The sequence below is a fragment of the Mastigoproctus giganteus genome, chromosome 3 (assembly GCF_048544385.1).
Source record: "Mastigoproctus giganteus isolate SK-2022 chromosome 3, ASM4854438v1, whole genome shotgun sequence".
Lineage (NCBI taxonomy): Eukaryota > Metazoa > Arthropoda > Arachnida > Uropygi > Thelyphonidae > Mastigoproctus > Mastigoproctus giganteus.
This window is the reverse complement of record NC_143577.1, coordinates 212,650,523-212,674,020: the sequence shown is the minus strand read 5'-3', so window position 1 is coordinate 212,674,020 and position 23,498 is coordinate 212,650,523. Positions and strand designations below refer to the sequence as shown.

General features: G+C 34.6%; 1 protein-coding gene across 2 annotated transcripts in view; it reads right to left on the bottom strand.

Annotated features, from left to right (window-relative positions):
* Positions 1-519: 519 nt before the first annotated feature.
* LOC150088664 (cofilin/actin-depolymerizing factor homolog) overlaps positions 520-23,498 on the bottom strand; it is a 65,553-nt gene continuing 42,574 nt past the window's right edge. For both annotated transcript variants that reach the window (XM_090369613.1, XM_090369612.1), the window contains exons 2-3: positions 9,201-9,481; positions 520-1,012 (exon numbers count right to left, since the gene is read on the bottom strand). In XM_090369613.1, the coding sequence (XP_090225739.1) occupies positions 850-1,012; positions 9,201-9,481 (444 nt within the window). In that variant the 3' untranslated portion in view covers positions 520-849. The remainder of the gene's footprint in view (positions 1,013-9,200; positions 9,482-23,498) is intronic.

Genomic DNA, 23,498 nt, shown 5'->3' with positions numbered 1-23,498 from the left:
TATGGATGCAAGGACAGCATTTTTAACATCTTTTGTAACATGTAACATCTATCTCGAAAACAGTTCGTTTGAGGCCCAATGTTCACTGGACTGGGACTTTTTTGCTTATTTTAGTTTGTACTTTTCACCTTTAAATTGACCATTTTTGAAACACCCTGTATAAAATATATAAAAAAAAATTAAAGTACTCATTCCATATACATAAAGAACTCGTTCCAAAATACAAAGAAATTGAAGTACTCATTCAAACAGCTCTACATCCTTTTTAAAATGAGGTCTCCAGACCTCATTTTAAAAAGGATTTAAGTTAACTTAGTCTTATATAGTAACTTAGTCTCTATATAGTAATCATATTACTCAATATTAAGACTGAACTGTGTACTAAATTTCAAATGCCAGGATTAACAGAATATTATACATTTTCAGCATTCTAGCAAGTACATGATATAATTACTGGTTATATTAAAAAATTCATGGACAATTAAGTCAATTGAACATAGGGGAAAAAATAGTAGAAAGACCAGAAGATTTAAGTTTTATTTGGACTTCAATGCTTACATACGCAGCCATTCATATGGGGAGAACATGGGTTAATCAACTACCATTCATGTGATACCCATATGAATGGAATGCCACTGGAATTACACAAGGAACTTTCTAAAAACACATAAGTTATTAGCATGAAAAATACAATACAGTAAATAGCATGGTGACAATCTACAAGCACTTCCCAATTTTAGATATCATGAAAACATTGTTACATGGGAACATGTAGCCCAATGCCTGCTAGGCTGGCCAGTTGGGGATGCCGAAAATCAAAGAAAGATGACAAGTTAATTACTAGCCAGTTTATTTCCCTCCTTTCCTGAAAGTTTCTTCTATTGCTTCCTGACTGACTTCTTCAAAGTCACAGGCTTGAACATACTTGTAAACACCTACAAGTGCCTTCTTGAGTGCATCATAACTACTGGAGTACAACATTTTTTGCTTGATCTTTGCACTTTCTGGACACCTATAAGAAAATTACATATTGCAAATTATCACTTAAGATTAAGACAGACTAAAAATCATTACAAGCTTCAGATAAGCATCATGGCTTTGACACCCCACCCCAGTTAATGATACAAAAACTGACCACTGAGCTTTTTTTCTTTCAATTTACTAACAAATTTTCTCCTACCTTTGCAAGTTGAAATATATCAATAACTTTTATTATAAATAAAAGCTGAAATCCAGTAATTATTTTTTACAATTCAAGAAAATAGTTCAGTAAAGCACAGCATAGTAATAGCACCAAAGTAACAAGTACCAAACTATGAGAAAATTTCATAGAAAAAAGCTTGGAGAAATGCAAACAGTTGTTCATGACATTGCAAAAAGCATGTGACAATTTGTTATAAAGCCCATCTATGATTAATCATCTACTTTTTGCAGACGGTTAGGAAATTCTTCCCAAACCACTCACTGTATTTCACAGTATTTAATTCTGAAACTTCTTAACTGCACTTAGATATTGGTTTTACATGTTTTCTTTTTAATGTACATACGTGATCACTAATGATTTCCTTTTACTGACTGTAAACGCTATCCACAATTTTAGTGATTACCTTATAAAAAATTTTCAAAAAATATTGTTTATGCAGTATCAATGGTTTGCCCAAAAATGAAAGAAATGTAAATATATGATAATAATACACCAATTTATCAATGTTAATATATTAATCTTTGCTAGAAGGAGCAAAAAAAAAAAAAAAAATTATACACATATGATTTTTGTTTGTTTGTTTATTTATATATATATATATATATATATATATATATATATATATATATATATATTCCACAGCTTAATAATAATAATAAAAAATCCTTAAAAATGTACATTTAAACATTTGTCTTTTGTCAAATGTGACCATACTAAACCAAGACCCAGATATAGTTGCTCATCATGGGTTCATTCCACTTCCCATGCTCTTCACTAAAATCAGCCAGATTTAGTTTGGGGGGGGGGGGACCCAACTGCAAATGAAAGTAATGGAGGTTGACTTGACATTCTGCAATCCATTTTTCAATGAATTTCAAATCCAACTTGTCAACCAATTCTTGGTATTTTCACCCTTAATGTTACCAAGGAAGTCATCCACTACAAGGTGAAAAGCTGCTGGACATTTTGCTGAGCATCAGTTATTTTGTCTTTCAGTCCTCACAAAGTCAGTAATTAAACATAATTACTGGCTTCACACAACATCTGCTTGACTTGTGAACCAATAAATATGCCATCTTCCACTTTTGCATCAGACAGTTTTGGAAATATGCATTGTATGTTTCAAAGTGTCACATTAAGAATTCAATATTTTAACATACCACCTGACCAGTATTACCAGCTTGATATGGAGTGTTGAAAGCAAGGTTTTATTTCTTGGAATAGCCTTGCTTCCAGCACTCATTGTTTACTATACTGTATACACAATGTAGTATACTAGGCTGAAATTCTATTATGGTAGACCATTCTCTTCTGTAGATACCCAAGTCCTGAGAGATATCTCATTTATACTGGTCATAAATGATCTCTAACACATACATATTTTCATAATTTTCTTTAATATGAAGAAAGTGCATAACACAAATCAATGGATGCATGCAAGTGTCTGAAAAGTTTTAGGACTTTTTTTTTTTTTTTTTATATATATATAAAAATACTAGCATAACTAGTTTTAACAGTGGCCCTACACTGGCTACTGCTGAAAATATTCACTATCAAGTGAATAGTTTTAACCAGCTCTGTGGCAAGTTTTATCAGTGTGCACAAAGGCATTCTACTGGAAAGTTGTTTAAGTTGGCACAGTAAAATCATGTCATCATAGATTCAAGGAAAGAGTGGCAATAAAATTGTTTTAAAGCAAGAAAGTTGTAATGGTGAATTTTTTTTTTTTTTCCTGTTTCCTTTCAACCGGTTGGAATTTAAAAAAAAAAAAAAATTTTATTACATGATACACACTGGCCTTACCTTGACAGAGTCTGTAAAAACTGAGCAGAGCAACGAGGCAGAGATTAACTTTGTTCTAGGAGCCACCCATACAAAAGCACAACTACAATTTTCCCATACAGGGGCCATATTCAAAAAAATTCAGTTATTTCTTTCGTGGGCTGCACTGAGTGATTCGAGAAAAATGTGTTACATTTTCCATATCTTGTTACAAGTAAAAGAAATTGAAAATATCAGGAAATTTTATGAAGTACATACAGAATTACATTTACTGAACAAAACATTTAATGAGAATTAAGTTTTGTTTTAGTTCACTTTCTGCACAGGCCGTAGGTCGGACACCACTGTGAATCAACTGTAAGCATCCCATTTGTTGAGAATTAGGAGAGAGTGGTTCTCTTTTACCAACAAAAAAATCATTTGTTTCGCAGAAGTGAAACAATTTTCCCTATCTCCTTTTACATGGTCACAGTACCTGAATATCCAAATGACACCAACATTTTGGACAGTTAAAAAAAAAAAAAAAAACAAATTTAACAACTTGTTCAAAGAACTAGTGACAATATCGAAGACGAGAGAAGAAAAAAAAGGACAACAAAGATATTAAACCTTCTAAACATGAAATGTTTGCATTTGGTAAAAATAAAATCAGAAAATTGTCAATTAGGTTACAGTTAAATGAAAGAAATGCAATTCAGGAGCACCTAATTGATAACAGTTTTGGAAGAATTGAAGCATTTGATGAATGCTCTTGAGTACGATACCAATTTCACAGAGTGAATGTGAATTTTCATAAATGAATCTGATCATCAGCCTAATCAGAGCTTCGTTGATGACAAAAACGATTTCTTTACTACTATTTCTTAAAATTTAGGCCCACCGGTGACACTTTGATCCAGCAAATGTCGATTCGTGGCTGCTTCAGAAATGTCATTCACCAACTGACACACAAAGAAAAGTCGGCAGTGTGTCAGATGAGAACTTAATAAAAATTTGGAATATTCTACAAAAACTTGATTATGAAATTATTTTTACTTATTACTTATTTTTTTTTTACACATTTTACTTATTTTTTATATACTTAAATAACAAATTTATGCTTAATAAACTGTTAATATACTTAATTTGTCCTTAATCCAAAATCATTACTACTAAAGTAACAATATCAGGAAATTTTTTAGAGTACTAAAAAAAAAAAATTATTGTAGAATTCTAAAAATTCTTTTAATTTTCATTTTTCCTGATAGCAAAAAATTAGTACCAGCACCTATTTTTTTTTACAAAAAAAAGGCAGTGTGTGTGTGTGTGTATATAGTATGAACCAGAGCTGTAATGCTCAATGTTTTACATTGATATCAATATTTGTAAAATAATAAGACAAGTTTACCTCAATATAATACATTGAACACTTCCGTATGATATTCTCCAGCAATTAAAACAAAAAAAAAAATTGCAAATCTTACATTACAGTAAGTAATAAAATAATTAAACAATTGAACACAATAAAAATCAATGTAACGCAATGCAATTAAAAATTAAAAGAAATTTAACAAAAAAATTGCAAAAACAATTTCCTTTGTCGTTAAATTTTTTACATTAATTGGCATTACATTGATTTTTAATTGTGTTCATTTGTTTTTTAATTATGTTAATTATTTTTTACTGTAATGTAAGATTTGTGATTTTTGTTTTAATTGCTGGAAAGCATCATACGGAAGTGTTCATACAGTACTGGTCATTAATCTAGCCTTATTTAGGTCATCTTAATTACGCATGGCCTATACATATTAGGTTTAGAAGTTTAATGCTTAATGATAATGAATTTTCATGACAAATTATTGATGAAAATTTTTATCTGTAGCAAAAGGTAATTACTAGTTATTATTAACAGTATACTTCTATTTTATTACTATTATATTATAGTAAAAATGTATAATAGTAATAAAATAGAAGTATACTGTTAATAACTAGTAATTACCTTTTGCTACAGATAATTTATCAATTTGTCATGAAAATTCATTATCATTAAGCATTAAACTTCTAAACCTAATATGTATAGGCCATGCGGAATTAAGATGACCTAAATAAGGTTAGATTAATGACCAGTATTGTATGAACACTAATGCCTATATGTAAAAACCACCAATAATAGGTAACAATCAAAAATTCGAACAATTAGAAACGAATATATACTGGGCACGTATAATGTTCAATTGGCCAATACGGCAAAAAACAATGGCATTAACGATGCACAAAAGAAAGATTAAAATACGAAAGAATACATACATTTAAATGTAATATTAATATATAAACCAACTATATATATATATATATATATATATATATATATATATATATATATATAAAAAGTAATTTGTTCTAAGATTTCGAATTGAAAAATAAATGAATCTCATTTCTGCAAATCAACTGTTTTATATTTTACTTACAATAATATAAATTGTCCCGATTTATTCTAATTTTTGAAGGTATAAATTCCCTAGTTTTTCCTAAATTTTTATTACACGATACTAGTTTAACATTTCAAAATGTGGCAACCCTACAACTAATAGATAGTGTTCAAGGTTTTGAACCAAATGGATATTAGGTGAACTGATGAAACTCATGGCAGAGAAGAAAAAAAAGCCATAATTATGAGAGCATCTTTAGATTTGAGGAGGTCCCCATGAACTGGAGATGGGCAAATGTACCCCAATTCACAAAGGGGAATCAAAAGGTGACACAAGTAACTACAGACCTGTTAGTTTAACTTCTGTTCCAGGAAAAATAATGGAGTCGCTGGTTTAAGTAATGCAGGACCAACTGGACAGGAGTGCAGTGGCAATGCATTTGTTAAGGGCAGCCTTGTTTGACAAATCTGATTAGATACTATGGCACAGTAACAAAGTAACTGGATGGAAAAAATAATTTTGACATCATATACTTGGATTTCAGAACAGCTTTTGATATTGTTCCACATAAGACTGCTATACAAATTGGAACAGAATGCAAAATACCAAGTTACTGCTAGGAATAACGGGATGGTTGACTGGGAGAAGATAGAACGGTTATCAATGGGTAATGACAGTAATCGGGGTATGCTGCTGCAACAATATCTAAAAAAATTAGGCAGATGGACTAAGTGGCAATTGAAGTTTAACAAATGCAAGGTCCTTCACATATGGCTTGCAGTAATCCCAGGCTAACATATCAACTTTGTGGTACCACACTCAGGGTAGTGGCAAATAAAAAAAATACCTGAAGATAATTTTGCAGTCAGATATGAAGTTCTCTGAGCAGTGTAGACAGGCTGCCAGGGCAGCTCACAGGTAGACAGAGGTGATTATTCCATTACATAAGGCAATGGTTAGGCCATATCTTCAGTACTGCATAAAGGTCTGGAAGTTTAATTTTAGGAGTAATGTGGATCTGTTGGAACAGATGCAGAGAAGAGTGACAAGATTAGTGAGGGGAACAAAAGTGTACTCTTATCAGGAAAGGTTTCAGTTCTGAAAACTGCAGACTAGACCCTTGCTAGGTGTTCTGATTAAGGTATTTTAAGGCTTTGGATGGATTGAGTAAGCTCAGTGCTGATGAAATCTTTTCACTTATCCAGACTATACATACAAGGGGAAATAAATTCAAATTGAGGAAGGATGGTTACAGGGTAGATGTGTGGAAATCTGCCTCCACCTAGGAGGTAGTTCTGAATAAATTCAGGGAAGAACTAGACAAAATGTGATATGGAAAGGGTTTTTTTATTTTTTTATTTTCTGATGCCGTATAAACTTGTTTTCTTGCATCACTTGCCACTACTAATACTAACACTACATATGTTTGTACGTATTGAATTTAAAAAAAAAAAAATTACTATATTTGCATGTAGTTAAATATTTGTGGTGAGTGATCTCCACCTCAAATATGACAATGGTTCATATCTGAAAAAAAAAAAAAAAAAAGTGTATGGTTAGGAAACACTAGGTGAATGTCCATCTTTGTATATTGAAAAGATTTGTATTAAAATAATTAATTGATAGGAATATCAAACAAGAAATAAGCATAAACTGCATTAGATAAAAATGTTGCATACATCAATCCTGTTGACTAATTAATTTCAATTTATTGCCAAAAGCAAACTCTTGATAGTCTAAGCTAGTAGCAACAAAGTTACAAGAAGCAGTGTTATGTTAGTTATAGAAAAGGTTTTACAATGTTTTATTACAATTATTATAATAGAGGGCAATTCAAGTCTCCATACATAGGGGAATGCAATTATGCAAATAACACCTCATGTGTTAACATGAGTTCACCATGAGTGAGAGAGACACATTCATGTGAGTTTTCAAAGGAATGGCAACCATTTAGAGCAGTAGTTCTCAAACTTTAATGTGAAGACACCCTAAATCCATTAGGAAAAATTCCCAGCACCCCCAGAATATTTTGTAAGGTGATGCATGTGAAAGGGCAATGAGGAAATTTTTGAAAAATGCATGAAAAAAAAAAAAAAATTGGATTTTGGTACAGGATTTTTAAACAAATTTTTTTTATTTAAAAATTAGGCATTTTATGCACAATATCTCTAAGAATAATTGTACGAAGAAATCTAAATTAAAGAAATAATATTCGATTTTTTTTTCATACTTATTTTAATGTTTTTAGAACAAAAAGTACATTTTCTAATCCAAAAATTAAAATTCAAAATTATATTGAAATTTTATTAATTCTAGGGCTAAGATCTGCTAAGCGAGTATGAGCATTCGCAGCGGCACTGTGCTGTTTCAAATACTGTATGCGACAGATGGCTCGGCTGTTCCGTGTATGTACATAAACACTGATGCAGTCAGCAATTATTTCATGACTACTTCTAATTTAGTTTCATGAAAATCAATGACCTTCTGTAGGAATTGGCCACGATGTAAGCCGATGCTAAATTTGACATCGCAGCACCCCTATAAAGAGTAAGCGGCACCCACTTTGAGAACCACTGATTTAGAGTATTGTTTTGTGAATAAAGTGACAGTTTGTTAAAAATGTGCACTAAGCAACTTAAAAAGCAGAGCCTATCATGGTAATTATTCATCCCTTGTGTATAAGTGGAGCAAGTCAGATTTCCTTGTTATACTCAAGATTTTTTTTTTTTGGAGGTTGGTCTTTTTGGCTGATGCTGCCAATTTTAGAACTGAACTAGTATAGGTTAAAGTAAAGTTTGTCCCTCTCCTTTAAACTGATGCAGATATATTAGAATCGGAATTGGGTATAGATACCATGTATGTTTTGGCTGGAAAATATTTTTAAACATTATTATGCATGGATATGGGCTTGTTCATACTGAATGCACATGTCCAGTCAGACTGATTAACTTTGCAAGCATCTAAGCTGGTAAGATAAGACTGATATGTTAAATGGCAAACCTACCACCCAATTGTGAAAACCAAGTATTCAATACCTGACCCCAAGCTAAGTCTCTGTAGTTACAAGCAACAGCAAACCTGATTACAGAAGCATAGAGCCTTTAAAATTGTACCTGCATTTTTAAAGGGTAAACCACCAAGAATAAATGAAAAAGCAACAACATATAGATTTGCTTGTTTCTATAATAATCAATAGAAGTGGTCTAAAGATAAAGTTAGGTTATGAATTCCACATGCAGATGTTACCACTTTAAATTTTTCCAGAGGTTGTTATTATAACAAGTTGCTATCCAACTTTCATGGTATCATGTATATTAATTGCATGACTTTGTCATGTGACAATTTGCCAAAAGGCAACTGGTGGGTACAATAACTCAGGGAATTGTTTGGGAGAATTCGATGTAAGGCAAAGCAAGACAGATCAAACTTTTAATATTCTGTACTGTAAATGGTGAATTTAGTGATCACAATACTGTTCTTGATATTTTATATTTTTGATGAAGTACTATCAACCTTTTTTAAATGCAGATTCTAATTTTTTTTTTTTTTTTTAATTATATTAAGAAGAGTGCCACAGAAAGTTAAAGATTAGGATACAAGAATCTTATTTACATTTTATTTTCACTTGGGGAGGGAGTTGTTCTTCCCCCAGGCCATTTCAAAAAGTGGTATATCAAGACAGATTTATTCTAATTTTTATATACACAGTTTTTGTATGCTACTTGCAATTAAGCTGTTCATATAATACAAAGACACTAGAATGAAAAACTGGTTAGAATACTAGAAAAGCAAAATCTCCTACTTACCAAGTCATTAAAACAAGTCTGTCTACAGACATTGATGTTTTCTCTTGTGCCCCCTCCACAGGAATGTTGGCTGGGAAGTCAAAGATACAATATCGACACTCTGTCTTGTACTTTTGTAACTGCTCAAGAAAGTCGCTATAAATAGCATCTCTTGGGCCTGTGACTTCTACATCTATAACTTTCTCATCTTTAATATGATAGATGATGTATCTGTATTTCTTGTCTTTTTTCACTTCTTCATAAACAGTCTTTGCTTCTGTTGATACAGTGACACCAGACGACTAAATAAAAATAAAAAAATATATATAATAAAAAACTTTATAAAAAACCACATCAAGAAATCCTTGTGGCACTTCCCACAATGGTTCAGAACATTATGCAAGAAAGCAAGCTTATAACAGCATCGACCAAAAAAAAAAAAAAAAACACCCCACTTCCCATTTTGCCCATCCACGGTCACTCCAAATGTTTGTCTAGTTCAGCCTTAAATTTATTTAAGCTATCAACTACCACAACAGATGGAAGTCAGTTCCAGCAATCAACTACCTGCTGGCTAAAGGCAAACTTCCACACATCTATTCTACAACTGTCTTTTCTCAATTTGAATCTATGCCCCCTCAGATTTAGTCTGAGCAAGTGGAAGTATCCCATCAGCATTGAGCCTGCTCAAACCATTCAAAGCCTTATATGCCTCAATCAGATCACTTTCAGGTGCCTAGTCTCTAGATACTGCAACTTGCAAAACTTAAGCCTTTCTTCATAAGCACACCCCTTTGTTCCTCTCAATCTTGTTGCCCTTCTCTGGACTCATTCTAGCAACTCTATATCCTTTCTAAAATGAGGCCTCCAGACCTGTATGCAATACTCAAGGTGTGGCCTGAGCATTGCCTTATACAAGGAATCACCTTGTCTGCTAGCAAAATTCCTATATATCATTGACAAAACTCCATGATCTGCTCTGGCAGTCCATCTGCACTGCTCAGAGAACTTCATATCTGACTGCACAATTATCTCCATGTCTTTCATTTTCCACCTCCCTGATTGTAGTACCACTGCTACTCACATGCAGTACTTTGCATTTATTAATGTTAAACTTTATGGGTCTTTAAATTTCATATATCACTAAGTTACAAAATGAAACTAATATGCCATACTATTTCAGTTTTATTCTATAAACTTATAAACTAGTGATTGTCAGATCTTCTCATGGTGAGCCTACAAATTAATTTATTTCAGCTATTTATATCTGGTTCACTATCCCAACAGATGAACTTCAACACTTCTTGGGGACAACCCCAAGAAGTGTTGAATGACCAACAGTTGGTCATGGCCAATGCTGTTCAAAACGATTATCAGAAATAACAAAGATTGATTTTTGTCATGAAGTTAGTATTTATTTACCACCAGTACCTCAACAAGAAACTAACAAACAAGACAGTTAGCAGTTTTCAATTCAGTGTTGTAACTAGAGTTATCATACACTTAATTCTAATTAATTAGCCACTAAAGAAGAGAAAGATGTCCTGAAAAGTAATGATGTTCAGCTATTAAAAAAATTTAACTGTTAGCGGTGTATCAAAATGTCACCTGTTTCTCAGTATCAAGGTTTCAACACAAGAATTCAATATAAAAAGGAGGTAGGGTGTCACTTTTGGGCTGGCCATGGTCCTAGAGTAGTGTACAGGGCTTCTGTCAGAAAACATTCACAACCCATAATTAGAGTTCTATTCAATTTAGTTGCCACAATCAATTCCTCTGGCTATCAAATATATATATATATATATATATAAATAAAAAAATCTGTGGCTCCTACATAAACTAAAATTTGGTGTGTTGTGTGGGGCAAGTCAGCAGTACAAATTTTAGCCCCTCATTTCTCTAAAAATTTGAAATCTTTATTGAATAGAGCAATCCCAAACTTGGCAATTCTTGTGTACATATTTGATCAAAAGTTCAGTGAATGAACTTTAATTCTTGAATACACAGTGGTAGCCAAACAACTGAGTGGGGGCTCAATCTTTTAGCTACAAAGCTTACAACATATTTCAAACATTCACACACAAAGTTTTAACATGTTACATACCAGTCTAGCAGAAAATGGCTTTGAGCAAACATTTTTTTAAAATTTGTGTGCAGTAAAACTTGCAAAGTTAGCCACAAATACTGGAAGTCCTTTTTGTCATTTCATTAATTTATGCTACTTGTCTATCACATGCTCTTCACAATCCAAGACAACTCAACATTGGATCATATTACTGTGTATATTTGAGAATTTCTTATAAATTTAATTGCAACTTTAATGTTACTTTCAATTATGTTCATGAACTAGAAATATCTTCAGATATTTTAATAAGTCATGGATGGTTTGATTGCTATAAGTGCTACTTCCTATTACAAAGAACTTTACAAAGAGAAAAAAAAAAGCAAATAAAATAACCAAAAATCTATTTTCTTTCTTTACAAAAGATGAAGCTGCAGTATTTGAGTTCTAGCAGAAGTAAACTAGCAACTTGTTTATTTATATCTTACATTACATGAATGTTTATACTAGAAAAGCAGTTGGCGGCTCAAGATCAAATTGTGTGGAAGGGAGGGAAGGATATAACAAGGGGTGAGATTGAGACACTGGTCAACAGGTAAAAGTGTTACAAAAACAAAAATACCCAATTTCAACTAATTTTGCTGCTGAACATATCACATTAAAATTTGTCAACTGGCTCTTGTTTTCAAATTAGTTGGGATCTCACATATTAGCGAGTTACTCTACATTATCAACTATGGCTCTCAGCAAAATTCATGGCAACACCAGTTTCAGTATCACCATGCTATTAGCATTAGTAGAGGCATTTGATGCAAGAAAGCAAGCTTATGCAGCATCAGCCAAAAAAAAAAAAAAACCCACTTCACCCCTCTGTTCGCTCAAAATACCTGTCCAGCTGAGCCTTAAATTTATTTAGGCTATCAACCTCCACGACAAGGGATGGAAGTCTGTTCCACCAACCAACCACCCGCTGGCTAAAGGCAAATTTCCGCACGTCTATCCTACATCTGTCTTTCCACAATTTGAATTTATGCCCTCTCAGGTGATTATTCTGAGCTAGAGGAAGAATCCCATCAGCATTGAGCATGCTCAAACCATTCAAGGCTTTATACACCTCTATCAGATCACCTCGCTGGTGCCTAGTCTCCAGACACTGTAATTTGCAAAACTCTAGCCTTTCTTCGTAAGAGCACCCCTTTGTTCCATTCACTAATCTTGTTGCCCTTCTTTGTACTCGTTCCAGCAGCTCTACATCCTTCTTGAAATGAGGCCTCCAGACCTGTATACAGTACTCTAGGTGTGGCCTGACCATTGCCTTATACAAGGGAATAATCACCTCCTTATCCCTGCTGGAAAAATTCCTGTATATCATTGACAATACTCCATGAGCTACTCTTGCAGCCCGTCTGCACTGCTCAGAGAACTTCATATCTGCCTGCACAACCACCCCCAAGTCTCTTTCATTCTCTACCACTGTCAGTGTAGTACCACGGAGTTGATACATTGCTCTGGGGTTTCTGTTTCCCATGTGTAGTACTTTACATTTGTCAATGTTAAACTTCATTTGCCACCTCTCAGCCCATCTGCTCAACCTTTCCAGATCCTGTTGCAGCAGCATAGTGTCAGTAGTGTCCTTGACAACCCTGCCAACCTTTGTATCGTCTGCAAACTTGGACATTAAGCTTGATATACCATCATCAATATCATTTATAAATACAGAAAACAATAATGGACCCAACACTGAGCCCTGAGGGACTCCACTAATAACATTAGTCCACGATGAGCAGTGTACATTGATTGCCACTCTGTCTTCTCCCCCTCAACCACCCCTTTATCCATTGCAGCAATTTGCCTCCAATTTGTGTAGCATCTTCCATGTGCAACAGTATCAAAAGCCTTTCTAAGATCCAAGTATATAATATCAAAGCTATTCCCTGCATCCAGTTCTTTTGTGACTGCATCATAGTATCCAATCAAATTGGTCAGGCAAGACTTCCCCTTAACAAAACCATGCTGTGTCAGAGCTATAACTGAAGTCTTGTCTAAATGATCCTGCAGTGCTTCTTTAACCAGTGCCTCCATTAATTTTCCTGGAACAGAAGTTAAGTTGTTGTGAGTTAAGGTGTATGTGATAAGCTGTTGCCTCAAATGTGTCAACTATATTGCAGTAATCCTCAAATACAGCTAGGTACTGGGTGATTTCTTCTCAGTTAATGGTTGTTCTCAGAGTTCTACTTTTTGTGCAGTATTTTTGTTGTGTAAGATTATTAATATGCCCCGTAATTGTGTGAATAGTCCAGATGAATTCTGTTACATATATGGAGAAGTCACATTAGCTTCGATAAAGCGTTCCTTAACTCCAGCCATAAAAAAAGACATACTTGTACTTTGGGTGTAAAGTAGGCAACCAGGACAAGAACTGGGCTCCACACACATGCTGCACTACCTGTTAATCAAAACTCAATGTGTAGGTGAATCAAAAGGGATGTTTTTATGCTTTTCAGTGCCAATGATATGGAGGAAGCCAACAAATCACATCACAGGCTGTTACTTCTGTATGATGCTTCCAATTAGAAAAGGGATGACAATGAGGAAAAAGTGGAAAGTGACATACCCAAATATATCATCTTCAATTCATTCCTTGCCTCACAGTGAAGTACTACCTATTCCTGAACCACGTGACAGTGTTTCTGTACACTGATGAACATCAACGTGACATACACCAAGTACAGCAGCAGTCTACATCAAAGGATCCACCATTTTGCCAAAGGAACCACATTCACAGAAAGTGAATTTAATGACCTGATCAGGGATCTCTAACTGCCAAAGAATAAATGCTGAGCTTTTGGCCTTGAGGCTACAACAGTGCAATCTTCTAGATTCCGTGAAAGTGACATTTCATACTCAAAATAAAGACTATGATAAATTCTATCAAACAGAAGGTAAACTAAGTACATTGGTCTAATGGCACCAATGAACATGAGGTACATTCCCAAGGAATGTAGACTATAGATGCTTCTAAAAGTTAGCCTTAAGGCTGCGTCATTACACAATGGAAATATGCTGCCTTGCATATGCAGTCCACAAAAAAGAAACATACACAAACGTGGAGAACATCCTCTTAGGTGTACACTATCAGAAGTAAAAATGGCAGATGTGGTGATTTAGAGGTAATTGCCATTTTATTAGGACTACAGAAGGGTTACAGTTGCTTTCTCTGAGTAGGATAGTTGTGCCAAGAATATGCATTACAAGAAAAGGAGCTGGCCTCAACGAAAATCATTAACACCTGGAATGAAGAACGTGGCATTTGAACCTCTGGTATATCCAAATAAAGTTTTCCTTCCACCACTCCACATTACACTAGGGCTCATGAAAAATTTTGTGAAGGCTTTGGAAGCAAACTGGCCTGCATTCACATACTTGCAAGAGAAATTCTCAAGACTTAGTACAGAGAAGATTAAGGCAGGCATTTTCATTGGTCCACAATTAATGTAACTTTTGAAAGACTAACAGTTTGAACATGTCCTTAGTGACAGCAAGAAATCAGCGTAGAAAACCCTTTTAGATGTTTCAACTGGTTTTCTAGGAAATGTTAAAGCTGGTAATCTTCCACAGACAGACAGCTTGTGGAAGATCTCATTACTTCTTATGAAAAACTGAGATGCAACATGTCATTGAAGATGCATTTCTTGCACTCACACCTGGATTTCTTCCCACCAAAATGTGGTGCCGTTAGCGACAAATATGGTGAGCACTTCCATCAAGACATCGCAGTGATGGAACAAAGATACAAAAGCAAATGGAGAGCCATCATATTAGGCAATTATTGTTGGATAGTGAAAAGTGATGCTCCCAAAGCTGAATACAAGCAAAAAGTAAAAAAGGTTCAGTGTTTAATACAGGTATGTTAGTAGCTACATCTTACTGCTGTATAAATATAAAAAACTATTTTTCTCGAAAACAAGAGCCAATTTGCCATTTTAAGCACTATTTCATGTTTAGCACCTCAATCTATAAAGTAAAAAAAAAACTTGCTTTCATGCCTGTAACAAGATATGACCCAAAATTTGTTGTTCAGTATTATTTTTCTTATATAGTAATATTTTTATACTTTATTAAAAGTGATAAATGTGATCTTAATCAGTATATATGGAGGCTGATCAGCCCAGTTGTTCATTGTAGTTCTCAGAACATAACTACAACAATGATTTTCTGTACATGAAATGCACATCAGTTTGTGGAGATGCCACGGGAAAAAGAGCGGAGAAAGAAAGAAAAAGAAAAAAAAAAGTGCAGCAGTCAAAAATCATATGAAATAATGTTTATTACAATTTTATAATTTTTGACAAGTGGATGGGCGTTACCAGAATTTGTTATACTAGGTATCACTGTTAAGGCATCCAACTACCAAGAAATTAAATTATTGAGAGAAACAATCCATCAAACAACCCAAAAAAATGGTATGTTCCTTCACCTGACAAAATGCAATGTCACACATCAACCCCTGCCTCACCAACTGGCAATTTAACAAACAACACTATTCTTGTTGTGCTGCATTCACAAAAGCAAACATCCAAAAACATTTTGATCAGTGATCAGGCACTGTGGAACAAGTGTGTGATTATTCAATCAAGAAGTAAAATTATATTAAAAGAATATTAGCAATGTAAACTTTTATCATTGAATAAAATTAATTTTCAGCAACATTAACAAATTTTTTTTATAATATTTAATATACTCAAGCACTTTGTGTGTAGGGAAACTTCAGATTTCAATAACATATTGCTTCCTTATATGGAATCTAGTGTTACTTACCCTTACTTTATAGTGTTTTCTATACTAGAATGTTTGGAGAAGGGAAAAACAATTGATCTGAATATCAACAGTGACTCTTCATGAATCAAGCATTTTTTTTGGCTGATGCTCTATTAGCTTGCTTTTTTTTTGCATCATATGCCTCAACTAATACTAAGAGTCTTCAGGTAAAGGAAGCACTAGGTGGCAGTGATCACAGTGTATGATTTCATAATAACTGAGAAGAAAGTGGAAAAGAAATTGCTGAAGCAGATAAAAGTAAATAAGTACACTGTCGACCCAATATAATGTGGTCAAATGTAATAACCCCCAATTTCATCACCCAGCTCTGTTTCACGTGCTTAAAATTTGATTGAATTGCATTTGTTCCAGCACATTTACCAGTTCGGTAAACATTTATAGTTGCCAATTTTTTTTTTTTTTTTTTTTTACAGGCCTCACATGGAGCAATTAGCACAATTGCTACCTGTAAACATGTCCTATAAATAAACTTTATAATACTACTTTTAATTTCTTTTGTTGTTTCAGTTGTCTTAATGCTTCATTTGCCTTTGTATTAGACAAATACAGCTCAAGCTGGAGAAAACCCAACTTTGACTAATTACAGAGACAGTCAAATAATTATTTTATTTTACATTGATTGAATTACAGCTTTAACAGGCAAGTTCAGTGATGCAAATGAAGTCAAAGCTGTGGAAATATGCAACAGTAGTTGTTTGGTTTTTAGGAGCATTAGCAACTAAGGCCATATTACTCCGGGGATATGCGATGGTCATTCCCTGACCTTTCCGCATCCTCCGTATTTGGTGGTCACGGGCTCGAACCCCAGTCTAATCAAGAAGTGTGTGCTACGCACTGCTGCTCCTGGCCACCTGGCTACGGAGGTGCCGCAACACCAGTACAGTTTACATGTGCTGTTTGGAAATTGGATGCAAGTTTACTCTACATGTATTTTTTTTTGTTGTTTTTTTTTTTTTTATTAAAAAAGAAAACATGTCCATGGAAAGTTCAAGAAAAGATAACTAAACTGGACTTACTAAAATGAGGAAAAGTGCAAGAGGAATCCACTCTCAGGGGATGGATAAAAGATGATGCTAACCTACAGCAAGCAACAAGTGACTTTGCTAATGAAGGTCTTCAGCGAAAGCACCTTAAGACAGCAAACAATGGCCCATTGGTTAAGGCTGTGTTCACATGGTTCACGGAAAAACATGCAGAAGGAATACCTATATTTACTGAAGTAATAAAATAAATTCTGTTTATACTCCAGGACGACCAAACGGTCAGAGGAGTTCACAAGATAAATAGAATACAAGAAACAGCACTGTATTCAGTAGTCACGGGCTTGAACCTCGGTCACTCAAGGCACGTGTACTTATGCAACCGCACGCCTGACCACTAGGCTACGGCGGCCTCAGGAGTCAAGAGCTGAAAAGCTAAAGAGAGAAAACTAGAGCAGAATACAAGCATATGAGAAAGGATTTAAAGCAAGCAAGGGCCAGCTCAGCCAATGGAAAAAGAGGCACAGAATACAGCACGTTGCAATTTTAGATGAAATTCTATCTGCAGTGGACACCAAAGTTACTGATGACTATCCATCACAATTAAGTTTTCATAAAGGTGGATATGTTCCAGAACATATTTACAATTGTGCCAAAACAGGGCTTTGTTATCACATGCTTCATGATATGACACCATCTTGTCAATCTGATGAACAAAAGGCACAGGGCTTTAAAATGGACAGGGTGACATTGCTGTTCTGTGTCAATAAAACCTGCACAAAGTCAAACCACCATGCGTAGGAAAGGGGGGGGGAGACCACCAAGGTGTTTCTACCACAAAAACATGCAGGCATTGATTTTGTACACCAGAGTAACAATGCCTGGAGGATAGGAGAGATTTGAGGAATGGTTTCATAAACTGTCCCATTTGCACATCCTCATTAAGAAAGCAAAATATGGAACCTAAAGCACTTTTGGTGCTAGACAACGGTCTTGTCCACCCTCCTGCAGAAAACCTCATAAGCCATGACGGTAAAATAAAAGTGAGCTATCTGCCAAAGAATACAACCTTTGTATCAAAACAAATCAACCTTCAAGACACACACTATAGGAAAAATTTAATCAAATGAATAATTGATGAGGTATCCATAACAGAATGCCTGAAGAAGCTCACACTGGCTAGTGTTTGACTTGGCAGAGAAGGCATGAGGAACCACATTACCATCTACAATTGAGAAGTGCTGGGAGCGAGGTTTGCATGAAGCATTTGCACCCGGCTCAGAGGAACAAGAAAAAGATGAGGAAGAAGGGTCTGACTCTGAAGAAGAGTTTGAGGGGTTTACTAAAGGGTATGTGTGACAAGGCAAATGCAGTTTTATCAGAAACTGGTTACACAGTCTGGCAGTCAACATTTATGATAATGACTGCACATGAAGAGGAGGATAACACCACTTTCTCCATCCCCTAAAGTAACAGAGGCTTTAGCAGCCATGGCAACTTCAGAGCCTGGAATCAGAATGTAGACAGAATTCATATCCTTCACTTGAAGTTAATAATTGAAGTTGCAAAAAGAGATGGGAGGCATTGAAGCACTCCTCTTGCCGAGGACCCCAGAAACCTGATGTGAATTTCTGGGAGCATCAGCAAGGATGCTGTTAGCAGCATGGTCTGATAATGGGTATCGGTAAGATGCCCAAAACATCATCTTAATGTATAGTTGTTTAGGGAAATAGCTTAATAAACTATATAATTAATTTCACATGGTATACGAGTGGTTATTAAATATAGTAATAACCTGAAGACATTGAAGCAATTAACTCCAGATTTGTTTATTTAAAAAAAGCACAATGTAATAAGGTACTACATAGACTCCTTCAAGTCCTTATATCGGACAATTATTTCTATGTCAAAATGCACATCTTGCTATTTCAATCTTGATCTTTAGGTGCTTATTGATTTTTTTTTTTTTTAAATTGATAATGATAAGAGTGCAAGTATCTCTAAATTTTAGATGTGTTAGCTTGGTCGTGTGTAAATTTTTGTTCTTAGCAATAAAATCACAAATTTGAGTGAAATCTTTTTTTTTTTTTTGTTAGAAATAAAAAAGTACATGATTACTACATTAAAAAAAAAAAAAAGGTATTTTTGCTCATTCACACGTAACAATGATTATTTGTAGTTACTTCCTTTGGGCTGGTGGTTTCCAGCAGTCAAAACTCCGGTAAGTTTATATCCAAATTCGACAAAACGTAGACTCACTTATAATGCAGTCCAAAAGTTTTGAACCCCATCACCCACATTATATCGGGCCTGCAGTGCATCCAGCATTGATGGAGTCTACCCAATTATATTAAAAGTGCAGAGACCTTTAGTCATAATTATCTGGCTAAATTTCCAGTCTAATAGAGTCTATCCATTACAGAGAGGCCCTTAGACTGGAAATATGCATATGTCACTCTGTTCACAAGGGTGGGATGGACAAAGTAATTACAGAAATGTATATTTAAGTTTTGTAAAATAAATGATAATGGTGGTCTTAAGAGGCCATCAGACAATATTTGAAAAAGCATCAAGTTTTTTTGTGTGTGGAGTCTACTAATGCTTAGTTTTTACTAGTAGATTGCAATACTTTCATTTTTTTCTTTTTAAATAAAAAGAAAAATTTTACAAGTGTTTTTTGGTCACTATAATACTTACTAGTTTTAATGAGAAAACTTTATGGAGTCATTAATTGGCATTACTCTAACTCAAACAAAAAGCCAATATTTACCAAAAAGCACTTTGAAATGAATATTTTTATTAATTCTGCTTGTATATATAATGAATATTATAAACATGAAATCATTGTTATCCCTTTTTGTAATGAAATTTTTGCAATTGTGATGAAAAGCGGTTATACAAAAACGACAAATTGCATTTGGCCAGATAGTAGAATAACAAACATATTGCATACACATCACCTCGCAGCTCACTCAGTTTACATAAATGGACCAAAAAAAAAAAAAAAAAAAGTACAAGACTAAAGACACTATTAAGAAGTTAATAAAGTAACAATTGCTAATCCCTAACCAGTGAATCAACAGGAAGTGTTTGGGGAGGTAATCTGGAGAGATCTTGCCTGACCAAACTGATTAGTTATTCTTACATAGTCAGAGGATGCAGAAAGTAATTTTGACATATTTAGATTTGGTAAAATTTTGATATCATTCCACATGAATAACTGCTGTGGAAACTGGAGTAGTCTGGCACTAGGGACAAGTTACTGATATGAGTTAAGGGACGAGGTAGGAGAGAAAGTGGCTATTAATGAATACATTGCATGGCACAATGTTATTAGCAGAGTCCACAGGGTTCAGTGTTGGGCTTTTTACTATTTTCAATATCAATGAACAGATACCAAGTTTAACATTAAGTTTGTTGATGACACAAAGGTTGGCAGGGTGATTAAGACAGAGATAAATGTAAGGTACTACATGTATGGGTAGCAATAATTCCAGATTAACATAAAGCTTTGGTAACATACTCAGGGTAGTGGAGGATGAAAGACTTTAGGGTAATTGTGCAGTCAGGAATGAAGTTCTGAGCAGTAGAGCCAGGCTGTCAGGGCAGCTCATGGGGGGGGGGGGTTGATGATATACAGGAATTTTGCCAGCAGGGATAAGGAAGTGACTATTCCATTGTATAACAAAATGGTCAGGTCACATCTTCAGTACTGCACACAGTTCGGGAAGCCTCATTTTAGGAAGGATATAAATTTTTGCAAAGTACAGAGAAGAGCAAAGAGATTAGTGAAGGGAACAAAAGGGTGACCTAAAGAGGAAAGGGTTTCAGTTCTGAAAATTGCCGCATCTGCTGACTAAACACTTGCAAGATTTGATTGAGATGTTTAAGGCTCTGAATGGATTGAGTAAGCTCAATGCTGATGGAATCCTTCCTCTTGCTCAGACTACACAAGGGGACATAAATTCAAATTGAGATAGGATGGTTGTAGGATAGATACACAGAAATTTGCTTTCAGTCAGCAGGTAGTTAATTGTTAGAACAAACTTTCATCTGATGTTGTAGAAGTGGATAGTTTGAATAAATTCAAGGAAGTAGGCAAACTATTAGAGGGATAGAGTGATATAGCAGTGGTTTTTTTTTTTTTTTTTTTGCTGATGCTGTATACACTTGCTTTCTAGCATCATTGCCACTACTAATAACTAAATTAGGCAGATGGACTGAAGTGACAAATGAGAAACTTATCAATGATAAATACTAGGTAATTATCACCATCTGCATTTGGGAAGTAGTAACACCAAAATAACATAATTGACCAATACTAGAGTAACAATGAAAGAGACCTAGGGGTAATTGTTCAGTTCAGCACAATGGAGTTTATGAATTTTGAAGGAAGGGAAAAAAAAAAATTGCGATTTTATTGACCTAATTTTTATATTAAATCTTATTCTATAAATAGCTTTATAGTACTAGTCATGCTTGTTAGTTTTTTTAAGTTTAGCTAGAGATTTTGTTATTACTTAATATACATAGAACCTTTATATCATTCAAATTTTGCTGCCATTGTAATAGTCTGCCACTCCAATAGTATTAGAGAGCGAATGGTAGGGGAAACTCTAGCAATAGGTAGCTCAAAAGTTGAAATCACAGGTTGGTGCTAGTCATAATTTTATTACAGTATTATATATTATAATTAACTTAATTTTCAAGCATAATGGTACAGCCTAATAATTAAAGTGTAAACTTTGTAGCATGGTAGTATCATAGCCATGTAACTGGCAAATTGGAGTAGGATCATTATTGCATTTAACTTTTGATTTAAGATAAGTAGTTATTATTTGTAATTCTTTAATTACATTGGTGAATTTGTTTGTTACTTATTGATCACTTAAGAAACCACACTGACTTCTGCTGCCATTGTTTTATATTGATAAGAACATTTGAATTTTGCTGCCATTGTTAGTACTGAATGCACATTTGGAGAATTCCGGCATTTTAATTGTGACAAATAGGTAGCACGAAAATTTGAGTCACATAGGTTGGTGTTAGATAAGTTTATCTATTATTACTTAGAACTTACAAACATAACAGCATAGCATAATAGACATACCCGTAAACTCCATAGGCAATATATATATATTGCCTACGGAGTTTAAGGGAGACGTTTACAAGAGACTTCCATCACTTGTTGTTGAAGTTGATAGCCTAAACAAATTTAAGGCTCAGCTGGACAGGTATTTCGAACAAACAGAGGGGTGAAATGGGAGTAGTGGTTTTTTTTTTTTTTGGCTGATGCTGAATAAGCTTGCTTTCTTGCATCATATGCCTCTACTAATGCTAATGCTAATATAATAAACTTCATAGCATAACCAGTGTATAGTGTTATTACTGCATTAGGAATATTAGTTTAGTGTAGTATTTCTAATTATATTAAATTTGAACAAAAATCATGTATCAGATCAGAAGCAAAGCAAAAGGCTCAAACTAGTGGGATTGCCATGGCTAGGGGAGAAATGAGGGAGGAAGGTTGTCCTCTGAATCATGGCCTCACAAAATGCACTGCTTGTTTGATGTTTGTGGATTTGGAACAGAATATCATATTACCAAGGGTGAGGATATTAGGCATCAACTCAGCACTGTTATGAGAGCTTGAAGAACAGGGTGGATGCCTCAAAGGATGTAAATTGGGGTCTCATCAAGCTGTCAGCTGCCCACATAAAGGCCGGATCTTGCACTTAATCATCAGGTAACACAGCAACTCCCAAGGCAGAATGTTATGGTCCCACAGGAGCTAGCTGTTGTCAGTGACTATTGTCAGGGAAATGAGAAATATACTCTGCAAAAAGAACAGGTGGAATATACCCTGCTGGTCCTATCTGCCAGTCACAAAAGTTGATGACGTTATACAGCAGATATCTTTTAAGGGCACAAAAGGAGATATTGTTGTACATGTTGGCACCAACATCATTAAGAGGAGGGTTGCAGACTTAACAAGTACAGAGCAATGTTCAAAAAGTTGAAAGTTAGGGTTAAATTCCAGATGGGATAGGAGGAAATATGACAAGAGCCTTGTCAATCAGTTCAGCCCTGGAGAGGCTGTGCAAAGCATATGGGATAGAATATTTCTCAGCATGGTCTGTGATTGTTAATGGGAGAGACTTAACACTTCTACAGGCACAGGATACTCATAAATAGAATGTATGCTGATGCTATTAAGGCAGTGGTCGGTGGGATGGAAAACTGCCTGAACTGCTTCCATTGGAATAAGCAGCAGCCTGGAAAGCAAGGTGCCAAAGATTAAGGACTGCTATGAATCATCACGAACAAGTAAACACATGGGCTGTGTTATGGTAACACAGAGTAAAAACAGGTGTATATATACACCAATGCTAGGATCACAGTAGACATTTTTGATGAATTTGAAGTGCTGGTCAGGAC